Raw genomic sequence first — 12,893 nt, 5'->3', positions numbered from 1 at the left:
CTCAATTTAAAAATCATGCCAGCACCTTCTTTTGCTTGTTAGACAGAGCAGCCTAATAAAAAAACAAAAAAAAGCAAAAAAGTGCTCAGACTCGGAAACACCTCAGACTGGTGTGCCCCAGGGTTTACGCAATTTTAAAATGGAGCCTTGACTACAAAAAAAAATTTGAAAAACACTGCTGTAGATAACCATGATTGGTGCTTGGCTCAGGGGCAGGAGGCAAGAGGCATCAATTAATACAAAATGGACAATTGCAGTGCTAGAAGAAGAAAAGGATGATAGGTTTGTTAGGATGACAGCATGGTCCTCCGAGCTATGTGGGGCCGGCAGTGCTGAGAGTGCTGTGTTTCTTCATCACTTGGTCTCAGCCAGATGGTAATATTACACAGCACACTGATAGATGATGGAGACCCCCCCCGCCCTCCCTGCTCCTCCTCCTACTCTTCATCTTGATCTCCCTAATTGCTGGCAATAGGTATCAGTAGTTGGTATCGGCGAGTACTTAAAAAAAATAACAATCAGAGCTTTTACTTGTTACTTGAAAAGTGGTATCAGTGAAATCCCAACTTTATTGTGATCACAAGGGATGAACAACATCCCTTGTGACAGCATGGGCTGTAACAGGTCCTCTTTATGGAGAGATCTGGGATATATAAGGCCCCAAATCTCTCTTCTGGACTCCAATGCAACTGATCAGACATATCAATGTGACTGGCTGCTTTCCTGGTCGCTAACGGCCAGGTAAACAGAGGCGGAACCAGAAGTGACTAAATTCTCATTGCTCCTGGTTTCCAGGGTCAAAGAGGAGCGACACTCCCAGGTGAGAGAGCCAGAGAAAGGCAGTGGCGGGGGTGGTTTGGTGTATGGGGAATGATTCAGCCACTCGAATCACTTCTGCATTAAAACAGAATTGCCAGCTGAAAGTTCTGATACCAGGGTGATGCCTGTATAGCTGCAGGCATCATCCCAGTATAACCACTGCAAACAGAGGACGTCATATGAGGGCCTACGGTCGGCAAGTGGGTAAGCAGAACCAGTCACTAAAAACACCTCAGTTTGGAGGGGTGCCCACGCACATTTGACCATATGGTGGTGTTCACAAGCCTACATTTCTGTGAGAGGAGGTAATTGTTCTCACAAGCCCAAATTACTGTGGGAGAGGTGTCCTTTTCCACAGCCAGACAATACCTGTTTCTCTTCCCGACCCTTTCGGAACTCATCGATATATTTCTGTTTCAGCAGCATTCCCTCCCGAGCCATTTCAGCTTTCTTCTGCAGCTCTTCCCGCTCCTTTCGCCCCATCTCTCTGAGAAATATAGCAGTAAAGGAAAGGGTGTTATGAGGCCTAGTTCACACTGATTTCAGTGGGTATTGATATTGTAAAAAAGCAATGTGTACTCTATATGCATTTACAGAGCTGTCAATAAGTTTCAAGCAGCTTTTTTGAAAAGTCTTAAAGCAGAACTCTGGGCAAAAATTTCTTTACAAGTCCTTGTTGCGGATTTCCTACCTTCACTAAATAGGTCATTCATCTTCTGGTTCACTCAGTAGTTGTGAAATAACCTGTTCATGTTTAAACCAAAACTGTTCATTCTCTTTGGTTTCCTGTTTGTAAGACCGGTGGCTGCTATGCCTCCTATTCCCCCCAGCCACTGGTCTTGGCACTTCCCTTCTGTAGTTCCTTCTCCAGGAAGCAGTGATGTCATTCAGCCCCATTTGCAGTGGTGGGCAGACTAGGACTCTCAGATACATTCAACATGTACAGGCCTAGTGTACCCGCCCACATTCACTATCGTTCCCTGTGGTTGATGGGAACTGTAGTTTCCTTTTACTGCAGAGAGAGAGGAGAGGATATGATGTAATCCTGGCAGTTACACCACCTCTGCTGTACTCTTTTGAATTACAGAGATCAGGTCATGAAAATTCAATGAGATTTTTCTCCTCAATGGTGAAGATTTTCAAAATGTTATTAACCGTTTACTGCTTTGTGTAGGGGGGGTGTACTAATGGATGATTTTTTTTTTTGCATATCCCGGAGTGCTTCTTAAACTGCTTTCCACCCGCCATATAAGGAAATGACAGGCGCAAGGTGGTTCTCTTGTTCTGGGAGGATGTCATACGATGTCCTCCCACTCTAATCACATGTGCTCGGCTCCGGGGTAGCACAGCACAGAGATCGATGAGGGACACAGCAGATTACCGATCAACGTAAAGAGCCAAAGATGTCAGCTCGGTCATGTGATCAGTTGTGTCCAATCACAGCTGATCGCATGTAAATAAGAAAATGACGGTTATCTGCATTTTTCCCCTCACGAGCTGTCACGCTGACAGAGGAGAGGAGAGCCGGTAATCGACATTCCTAGGAGGGGACATGTACACTGATCATCAAGGCACTGATGATTAGTGTGCCCTGATGATCAGTGTAGCCCCAGCAGTGCCACCTGTCAGTGTCCATCAATTCCAGCTGTCAGTGCTCATCAATCCCACCTGCCAGTGCCCATCAGTGCACATCAATGCCACATATCAGTGCCTACTAGTGCACATCAATGCCACATATCAGTGCCAGTCAGTGCCACCTAACAGTGCCATATATGAGTGCTGCCTTTCAGTGCTCATCAGTAATGCCTGTCAATGCCCATCAGTGCCACCTGCCAGTGCCTCCACATCAGTGCCCATCACTGCAGTCTCATTAGCACCCATCAGTGAAGGAGAAAAAAAACACTTATTTACAAAATGTTATAACAAAAACTAAAAAAAAAAGTTTTTTTTTTTTTAAATTTTCAGTTGCTTTTAGTTTGCTTAGCAAAAAATAAAAAACCCAGAGGTGACTAAATACTACCAAAAGAATGCTCTGTCTCAAAAAAAAAAATTATAAAAATTTTCATATGAGTACAGTATTGCATGACCGCGCAATTGCCATTCTAAGTGTGACAGTGCTGAAAGCTTAAAATTGGCCTGGGCAGGAAGGGGGTATAAGTGCCCTGTAGGCAAGTGGTTAATAAAGCTGCTGGAAGTTTGCTGATAAAGGGACAAGACCTTATTTTCCAAGCGTAGGGAATGAAACAAAAAAAATAATCAGTTTTCTCCAGAATACTTTGATAAATCTGACCTTCGTCAGAGATCTTTTTGGCAGCAGAGACAGTCTTACCTGCAGGTGTTCTGGCAGTTCACTCCACTGTTATACTCATCAGTAGTGTCACAGCAATCTGCACCATAAGGAAATAGTGTGAAGCTCTGCAGTGCAAAAATGTTCAACAAAATTCTTTTCATCATCTCTTTTGGGCAAAGCTGGCCCAAAACTATTTCCATAACCAAGTTATTGTGGTGCTGACGTCAGCATATCATACTGTGGTAGCTTGAGTTACATACAGTATGCAGCACTGTGTTCTGGCAGCATCATGAGATACTTCTTATCTGCTACTGCAACAAAATCGAGTCAGGCTTCCGAGTGCTTCTCGGCCAGAGGCAACTTGGTATTTTTATGAATACAAGGCTTCCTCTGATTGAGTGGGTATGACGCCATGATTTCCAGCTTGGCCAATCAAAAGGAAGCCTTGTAAAAAAACAAAAAAAACAAAAAAAAAAAAACACACAAACACGTTCATTTCATAAAAAATTAATAAAAAAAAATAAGAAACAAAACAAAAAGTTTCCTCTGAATGGGTGGGAAGCACTCAGTGCAACTCAATTTTGTTGCTGACAAGAAGTGGCTCATGATGCTGCCGGAACACAGCGTTGAATACTATATGCATCTGATGCTACTAGAGTCTGCTACAGTACGGACAGTGACAGAAGAACTTCCTTATGGAAAGATTTAGTTTAAGCTAGCTTGGCCCAAACAAACTATTTACAGTAAAAGAAAACAAGAACTTCAGCTTTAAAGTGTTACTAAACCCAGGACCCTGCATTCACTATATCTCGTCTCCCACAGTACACAGAACATGGAAATGCAATTATTTTAGTAAATATAAACTTATAAATACGTTTTCTCATAAGCAGTCTTGTGACTTCTATCAGTGTCCAGCTGAGCACTGGTTAAAGCTTGTAAGAGGAGTTTTCATTTTGCTCTGATTGTCCTATGAGGCTACAGGACCCCTGACCCTCTGTCTGGACAGTGTTGATTGGACCTGTGCTGATCACATGCACTCTCCCAAGAAAAAAAAAAAACTCTGGCAAAAAACACACCAAACTGAGCATGTGCAGAGCACCCCCAAGGCTCTGTTCTATTGGGGGATGGATTGCGGACTGTTGACTAAGAGGAGGGGCAGAGAAGACAGAATCAAACATCCTTTTTACACAATGCAGAGGATTATCCCCTTAGGTCCCACTGTGAGTATAACACGTATGCTTTACTGCATAATTAGACTGATTGTACTGTTGTGGGTTTAGTAACACCTTAACCCTTCCTCTCTGTGTACCGGCAATGCTAGTGCTATGCTGATCAAGTGGCTATTCTGGTGTTTTTTCTTAATTAAAAAATCTGATTTTTGTTTTTGTTTTACTTGTATGTGTGAAGTGTCAGAATGGCCAGGGAGAGGGGATGTCAAGTGGATAAATCCTCCATTTTCTGTTTATAATACTGAATGAGCTCCATTTTCTACTTACCGCAAATGCCGTCGTTAACACGAGATGAAGGTATGTAAATGGGCCTGTACCCGGCATTGGTGCAGTGGAAGTTACCATTGGAACATGCAGATGTACCTGAGGGGTACACAACAGACAACAGTTCTTATCAAAAGGTTTCAATTGAAAAGATTAGATTCTGTCTATAAAATAGAGATATGGGGATCTGTTACCAACACAAAAAAATTACATTCAGCTAAAGCCTAACCACAAGCCCCTAATTGCCTCATGCTCCCTAGGATGCATGATGCGAGTACTGCAGCTGGGGGACGTCATTGCTGCCTAGACCAGAAATCCAGAAGTACATTTCCAGAAGTGCTCCTGTATTTCCTCATCATTGACAGAGATTGCCAAACCATTGCTACCTCTCATACATTCCTATGCTCCAGTTAAAGCCAACAAGAATGAGTGGAGTGAAGGGATTCATGGCTTCAACACTGTCCGCAACAGTCTGAGCTTTGCTGGTACATCCAGCCCATAGTTCAGCTATGACATGAAAGTTAGGGGAAAGATGCTGTAGATATGGCGTCTCTCACTTCGCCCTGCAGTGGTTTGCTCCCCCCCGGGTAACAGAGTCTCTTTGACCACTTGAGCTCTGAAAGGTTTTACCCCCTTCAAGTCTAGGCCATTTTTTGCTATTTATCACTGTGCTAATTTAACTGGTAATTACACTGTCATGCAACGCTGTACCCAAATAAAATTGATAATTTTCTTTCAAACAAATAGAGCTTTCTTGTGGTGGTATTTGATCACCACTTGGTTTATTTTTTATTCTATAAATGAAAGTTTTGAAGAATTTTTTTATATATATATATATATATATATATATAATTTTTTACACTTTCTGCTATAAAGCATATCCAATAGGAAAAATAATCTAATTTCTTCATAAATGGGTCAAAATGTATTCTGCTCCATGACTTCGATAAAATAAAAAAATCCTAATAAGTGTATATCGATTGGTTTGTGTGAAAGGTATAGCATCTACAAACTATGAGATATATACTGGAATTTTTATTTATTTTTCCATACTAGTAATGGCGGTTATTAGTGATTTATAGTTGGACTGTAATAGTGCGGCTGGCAATCTGACACTGGGAGGTACACCAACTGACACAGATATCACCAGCGACACTAATACAGTACTCAGTGATAATACCATACACTGTTACTGTACTAGTGAAACTGGCTGGGAAGGGGCTAACATCTACAGGCAAAGGGGTTAACTGTGTGCCTAACAATGTGTAATGTTTGCTGCTTTTTACTAAATGTCTATTTGTTCTTTCTTCCTGCTTTGGGGAGAAGACAAAAAAAAACAAAAAAACAGATCGTCCCCTCTGTACAGAGCCATGTGTTTGTCAGCTCATGGCTCTGGGCTGCAATTGGACACAGACGATCTGCAGGCCTTAGTCATGAATCATTGGCTGAAGCCTACTGACAAAATTCCATTGTGTCCAATCACAGCGGGAGTCGGCTGGTGGGGGCGCATGTGTGCCTGTACAAGCTTTTTACAGCAGGCAAGTGGTTGGCAAGCAGTAAAACACATGTACCATGTCTCTTTAAAAAGAGATGAAGCAAGGGAGGACATTCTCTGAGAACTTCTTTGAACCATTATGGACACCACAATGAAGCCATTCCAGCCACTAGATTCTTACCAGGCTCATCAGATCCATCCGTACAGTCACAGTAGTCATCATTCACTTGGTCAAAGGGGATCGTCTTAGACCCATCCAGACAGGTGAATGGTTTTGTCTCATCATAGAAGACACGATCTGCAAATAATCAAAGACAAATCGGTCAACACAGGAAAACAAGTGGGTCCTTCAGATATATAGAGGTTGTGTCACAATATTTATCATCCTTTTGCATGGTTTTCTATGGACAGATTTATACTGCTGTGTACCCTGCAATTTGTAAATGTCACAACGCATTTATCCACATGCAAACTGAACCCCTTTCAACAGCCGCCTCCCAGCCCATTAACAGGTTCTACAAGCCAGGAAGCCAATGGAGACATTGGTAGTCACAGTGGTCACATGATTGGAAAGCTCCCAATCCCAAGTATGCATCAGGAGCTTTCCAGTGCCTTCTGGTGTTTACCTAGAGATGCATATATGCCCACAACTGAGAGGCCACATATATGCGACTTTTTAGTAAAACAGAAGGAAGGAATTTCTCTCCCTTCTTGTCATAGTAACAATGCTGAGCTGCACTTTCAAAGGAGGTTTGGAGGATACTGTATGGGAACGATTCTCAATGAAACTCAAGACAGCACTGCCTTTCCCCGCATCACTTCAATCTCTCCGTAGGCTCACCAGACTCTGCCTGGAGGAGCTTCCCCTGCCGAGGCGGCCTTCGCACCCTTTGAGGGGGAAGCTGCAGCTCCCGAGGCAGCCTCCGAAACCCTTTTTGGAGGAGGACCTCCTCTCAAGGACACCACCTTTCTCAAGGGGGAGGACCTCCTCCTGTCACCTTTCTCAAAAGGAGGACCTCTTCCCGAAGAAGCCCTCCGCTACCCTTTTCCAAGGGGGGACCTCTTCCCGAAGGAGCCCTCCGCCACCCTTTTCCAAGGGAGGACCTCTTCCCGAAGGAGCCCTCCGCCACCCTTTTCCAAGGGAGGACCTCTTCCCGAGGGGACCACCGCCACCTTTTTTTTTTAGGGGAGGACCTCCTCCTGAAGCAGCCTCCGCCAATGTTTTTTTAATGGAGAACCTCTTCCCAAGGCGGCCTCCGCCACCCTTTTATTAGGGGAAAACCTCTTCCCAAAGAAGCCTCCGCCACCTTTTTATTTTTCCAAGGGAGGACCTCTTCCCGAGGCGCCCTCCGCCACCCTTTTCCAAGGGAGGACCTCTTCCCGAAGAAGCCCTCCGCCACCCTTTTCCAAGGGAGGACCTCTTCCCGAAGAAGCCCTCCGCCACCCTTTTCCAAGGGAGGACCTCTTCCCGAAGAAGCCCTCCGCCACCCTTTTCCAAGGGAGGACCTCTTCCCGAAGAAGCCCTTCGCCACCCTTTTCCAAGGGAGGACCTCTTCCCGAAGAAGCCCTCCGCCACCCTTTTCCAAGGGAGGACCTCTTCCCGAAGAAGCCCTCCGCCACCCTTTTCCAAGGGAGGACCTCTTCCCGAAGAAGCCCTCCGCCACCCTTTTCCAAGGGAGGACCTCTTCCCGAAGAAGCCCTCCGCCACCCTTTTCCAAGGGAGGACCTCTTCCCGAAGAAGTCCTCCGCCACCCTTTTCCAAGGGAGGACCTCTTCCCGAGGGGACCTCCGCCACCCTTTTCCAAGGGAGGACCTCTTCCCGAAGAAGTCCTCCGCCACCCTTTTCCAAGGGAGGACCTCTTCCCGAAGAAGTCCTCCGCCACCCTTTTCCAAGGGAGGACCTCTTCCCGAGGGGACCTCCGCCACCTTTTTTTTTAGGGGAGGACCTCCTCCTGAAGCAGCCTCCGTCAATGTTTTTTTAATGGAGAACCTCTTCCCAAGGCGGCCTCCGCCACCCTTTTATTAGGGGAAAACCTCTTCCCAAAGAAGCCTCCACCACCTTTTTTTTTTTTCCAAGGGAGGACCTCTTCCCGAGGTGACCTCCGCCACCCTTTTCCAAGGGAGGACCTCTTCCCGAGGCGACCTCCGCCACCCTTTTCCAAGGGAGGACCTCTTCCCGAGGCGACCTCCGCCACCCTTTTCCAAGGGAGGACCTCTTCCCGAGGCGACCTCCGCCACCCTTTTCCAAGGGAGGACCTCTTCCCGAGGCGACCTCCGCCACCCTTTTCCAAGGGAGGACCTCTTCCCGAGGCGACCCTCTACCCAAGGAGACCTCCGCCACCCTTTTCCAAGGGAGGACCTCTTCCCGAGGGGACCTCCGCCACCTTTTTTTTTTAGGGGAGGACCTCCTCCTGAAGCAGCCTCCGCCAATGTTTTTTTAAATGGAGGACCTCTTCCCGAGGCGGCCTCTGCCACCCTTTTATTAGGGGAGGACCTCTTCCCAAGGCGGCCTCTGCCACCCTTTTATTAGGGGAGGACCTCTTCCCAAGGCGGCCTCCGCCACCTTTTTTTTTTTTTTTTTCAATGGAGGACCTCTGCCCGAGGCGGTCTCCGCCACTCTTCAAGGGAGGAGCTTTCGGCGGTTATACCGGGACGATGTCATTTTAATGAATGAAGGAGAAGGCTTACTGGACAAGGAGACCCCCCGGGGCCTCTTCACCTCCACCGCTCGGCACCCCATCACCGCCAGGAGCCCCACAACCACCAGCAGTGCCCTCATCATCCTCTCCGACCAGCCGGTATCTTTGCCTGACACTGACAAGTTCTGTCCGCGGGAGCCCGATTTCCGGATACGTCATATCCGGCACCTTCCGGCCCTTCAATAGGTCGAGCTGAGAAGACAGCCCTCAATGGGCGGCATACCGTCCATTGAGAGCGCGATGCGCATGCGCCTTTGCTGTCACCGGCCCTGCTCAAGCTATTATCGCCTAATCGGTGCACGTTTAGGAGCTATTTACTGTACCTACATGTCTGCCTTAATATGTATAACAAAATACTTTACTATCAGTTTAATGTCGAATTTTGTAGAATTTTACTGCAACTGCGGCCGCTCCCTGCGAGGAGTAGCAAGATGGCGGCTTAACAAACGCTGTGTAGGAGTACCAAGATGGCGGGCGGGTTCTACCCAATGGAAAGGCTTGTTAGGGTTGTTCATAGGAACTGTTGCTAAGCAGCAAAGATAATCAAACAGTTGTCAGGGAGAAGGACTGGCTGGGCTGAGACAGGAGAGAAGGACTCCTTATGAAGGTGGGTTCCTGGACTGCACACACTCTGCCCATACTGACCCTCTGGGTCCTAGAAATGGTCCTTCATAATGATATTCATTGTATATTGATCTATCACTGACAGGAAACATGGCATCATTCATATCAGTCCTTGCACCAGAAGAGCTTACAATCGAATGACCCCACAGCCGTCATACACCTAAATTAGGGTGGGGGTGGGGTGCGTGGTGCTAACCATTCAGCCATCTGACCGCCTATTCCATAGCCGTCGTCTGTCCTGTATTTCCAGGGACAATCCATGTTCTGAAGACGTGTCCTTAGATAAAAGGTGTCCCTGGAAATGGCTCATCTTTTCATTTCTGACAAATTGCGCACATTTCCCCACTTTGTGCGCGTTCATTTCCTCTATGTCTGCAGTATTTATTGAGGGAAATGTGTTTTTGATGAGCCAATGATTCTTAGGGGCTATCGTGTAATTCTGTAAACGTCCCTTGATTTTGTCATTGCGCTAAAAATAAATATGTATGGACTAGACACTAGAGGGAGCCCTCAGAGGATCAGTACAGTTACCCCCCCCCCCCTTCTCCCCCTCTCTTTACTTTTAATTTTCTCCTCCCTCTCACTTGCCCCCCCCCCCCACATGCTTTGTTCACTTTTATTCCCCCCCCCCTCCTCTCACTTGCACCCCCCATCCCTCTCCCTCTTTATAATTATCTCTCCCCCATCCCCCTCTCACTGGTGCCCCCACCCCCTTCATTATCTCCCACTCTCTCTTTCTCCCCCCTTATCTCTTTCTCTCCCTCCTTTCTTTATCTGCTCCCCATCCTCTCTCTACCCGTTATCTAGTTCTCTTTCTCGTTTGGCCCCCCCAGTTGGTGGATGCTATATAGAGACTCACGGTTCAACTAGACAAGAGCAACCTGCTCACCTCTCTCACCTTTAAAGTGGTTATAAAGCTCAGCATGAATCACTTCTGACCAGTTTTCCTGACACCAAGGTAAAAATGGTGACAGGGAAGGGACCTCCAGCAGATTGACAGCCTCAGCTCTGTACCTGCAAGCTGTGTGGAAGGGGATGTGTCTCTCTCCTCCAATCAGCTCTCAGAGCTCTCCTCACTGAGCTCTGTAGAGTGTAATTTCAGCTTTCCGCTCCCTGTTTTCTGAACTCTCAGACAAGCTTTAAAAATTCGGCACTTTGAATGGATGTAGAGAAGAGAATATTGTAGATAAACAGGTACAACTTATGTAGGAGGATTTGTTTCATCTCTGTGTATTACCTGAGGCCAGTCACTTTGCTGGGTATATGGAGGGGTTTACAACCACTTTAATAGACACAACTACTGTTCCTGGAGATAGGATCTATTCTGTAGACCCTGGACAGAAAATGAAGCAGTCAGGACATCCCAGACCTAGTGAACTATCATCACTTAGGAAATGTCTCTTTTTTGCTCTTTCATAGGCAGCCATGCCGACAAGTGCATCTCTATCAGGAGTGAAACCTCCCATACATGAGCAGATTGTGGAGCTGCAGAAGAAAATTCAGCTGCTGGGTGAGCTATTCATTTGCTGTTAATAATGACCATTGTTTCTGGATCTATGAAGCTCATGAAGGCCAAAGAGAATCTATCTCTTCCCATTCAGGGCATAGCGACTTGGTATCCGGAATGTCCACACCCCCCAACCCACTGATACTCACCTTGACTGCGTTCCCTGAGGCTCCATTGTTGGAGTCTTCGTAAAATAACTGGTGACCTATCACCAGCTTTCAACACTGTCTTGTGAGGATGATGTCATAAATCCTGTGTAAGCTCTGACACCATCTAACAAGGAGCTTACACAAGATTTGACTCCTGGCTCTGACAGAGGAAAGAATGGCGGGATAGGGAAGGTCGATACTGGGGTTAGGGGAGCTTTGAACAGAGTCTTTCATTTTGCCTTGAATATGAAGAAAACAGGCTCGTTTTTCGACAGTTGAAACGCAGTTTTACCGCTCGCCAACTACCCACCGTAAAAGACACTTGAAAGAATTCCCCTTACATTGGTGGTCATTGGGAAGAATGCTCCTTACATTGGTGATCAGTCAGAAGAATGCTCCTATCATTGGTGGTCATTCAGAAAAATGTTCCTTACATTGTTGGTCATTGAGAAGAATGTCCCTTACATTGGTGGTCATTGAGAAGAGTGCCCCTTCCAATGGTCATCAATGGGAGGAATGCCCCTTACATTGGTGGTCAGTGGGAAGAAAGCCCCTTACATTGGTGGTCTGTATTATATTTTCCCTTTCCAATGGTGGTCGATAGGAGGAATGTCCCTTACATTGGTGGTCTGTAGGAACAGTGCCCCTTCCAATGGTGGTCGATGGTAAGGAATGTCCCTTACATTGGTGGTCTTTAAGAACAGTGCCCCTTCCAATGGTGGTCAATGGGAGGAATGTCCCTTACATTGGTGGTCTGTAGGATCTTTGCCCCTTCCAATGGTGGTCTATGGGAGGAATGTCCCTTACATTGGTGGTCTGTAGGAACAGTGCCCCTTCCAATGGGGGTTGATGGGAGGAATGTCCCTTACATTGGTGGTCTGTAGGATCTTTGCCCCTTCCAATGGTGGTCTATGGGAGGAATGTCCCTTACATTGGTGGTCTGTAGGAACAGTGCCCCTTCCAATGGGGGTTGATGGGAGGAATGTCCCTTACATTGGTGGTCTTTAAGAACAGTGCCCCTTCCGATGGTGGTTAATGGGAGGAATGCCCCTTACGTTTGCGGTCAGTGGGAAAAATTATCCTTACATCGATGATCCTTGGGATGAATGTGCTTACATGAAATGCTTAAAGGATAAGTTCACCTTTTAGACAAAAATAATAAATGCAAATTTTTTGCAGGTAAAAAAAAGTGCATTTATTATTTTTGTCTACAGGAGCTAGGAACGCATTGCACCAGCGATCAGTAGATCGCTGATGCCATGCAGATCTCCTGCAGACCTGGTAGTTCATTAAAAACTACAAGCAGTCAGCCGCTAAGGCTGTTGGGACTTGCAGTTCGTTCATTTACGGAAGTTCATGAATAAATGATGCAGCCATGTGGGCGGAGCCCTGTACGGCAGATAGTACGGGGAGAAGTCTTCCCATACTATCTGTCAGAAGGCAGGGATGGCAGGCACGGCTGCAGCTATGGGAACATGTTACATGTTCCACCCTAAAAACGGGTGGAACATGTAACATGTTCCCAAAGGTGAACTTTTCCTTTAAATGCTCCAGACACTGGTGATCAATGGGAAGAATTCCCCTTTCACTAGTTATCAGTGGGAAGAATGCTCCTGATATTGGTGGTCAATCAGAAAAATGCCCCTTACATTGTTGGTCATTGAGAAGAATGCCTCTTGCAATGGTGGTCAATGAGAGGATTGCCCCTTACATTGGTGGTCAGTGAGAAATATTCTCCTTACTTTGGTAGTCAGTTGGAAGAATGTCACTCTTATAGGTAACTAAAAAAGATGCTTGGTGAAAAAGGCTGGTCTAAG

The 12,893-nt window shown here is 46.3% G+C and overlaps 2 protein-coding genes across 2 annotated transcripts in view; one reads left to right on the top strand and one right to left on the bottom strand.

Moving 5' to 3' along the window:
* The window catches only part of PRKCSH (PRKCSH beta subunit of glucosidase II), a 56,081-nt gene extending 47,121 nt beyond the window's left edge, over positions 1–8,960 (bottom strand). The window contains exons 1-5 of the mRNA XM_089688841.1: positions 8,786–8,960; positions 6,279–6,395; positions 4,606–4,701; positions 3,149–3,206; positions 1,189–1,306 (exon numbers count right to left, since the gene is read on the bottom strand). Of these exons, the coding sequence (XP_089544967.1) occupies positions 1,189–1,306; positions 3,149–3,206; positions 4,606–4,701; positions 6,279–6,395; positions 8,786–8,879 (483 nt within the window). The 5' untranslated portion in view covers positions 8,880–8,960. The remainder of the gene's footprint in view (positions 1–1,188; positions 1,307–3,148; positions 3,207–4,605; positions 4,702–6,278; positions 6,396–8,785) is intronic.
* A 279-nt stretch (positions 8,961–9,239) lies between these two features.
* The window catches only part of ODAD3 (outer dynein arm docking complex subunit 3), a 58,966-nt gene continuing 55,312 nt past the window's right edge, over positions 9,240–12,893 (top strand). The window contains exons 1-2 of the mRNA XM_089688840.1: positions 9,240–9,403; positions 10,840–10,930. Of these exons, the coding sequence (XP_089544966.1) occupies positions 9,398–9,403; positions 10,840–10,930 (97 nt within the window). The 5' untranslated portion in view covers positions 9,240–9,397. The remainder of the gene's footprint in view (positions 9,404–10,839; positions 10,931–12,893) is intronic.

This window comes from Staurois parvus, unplaced genomic scaffold, assembly GCF_062004578.1.
Source record: "Staurois parvus isolate SC_StPar_1 unplaced genomic scaffold, SC_StPar_1.0 ptg000456l, whole genome shotgun sequence".
NCBI lineage: Eukaryota > Metazoa > Chordata > Amphibia > Anura > Ranidae > Staurois > Staurois parvus.
This window is presented reverse-complemented; position numbering and strand designations above follow the sequence as displayed.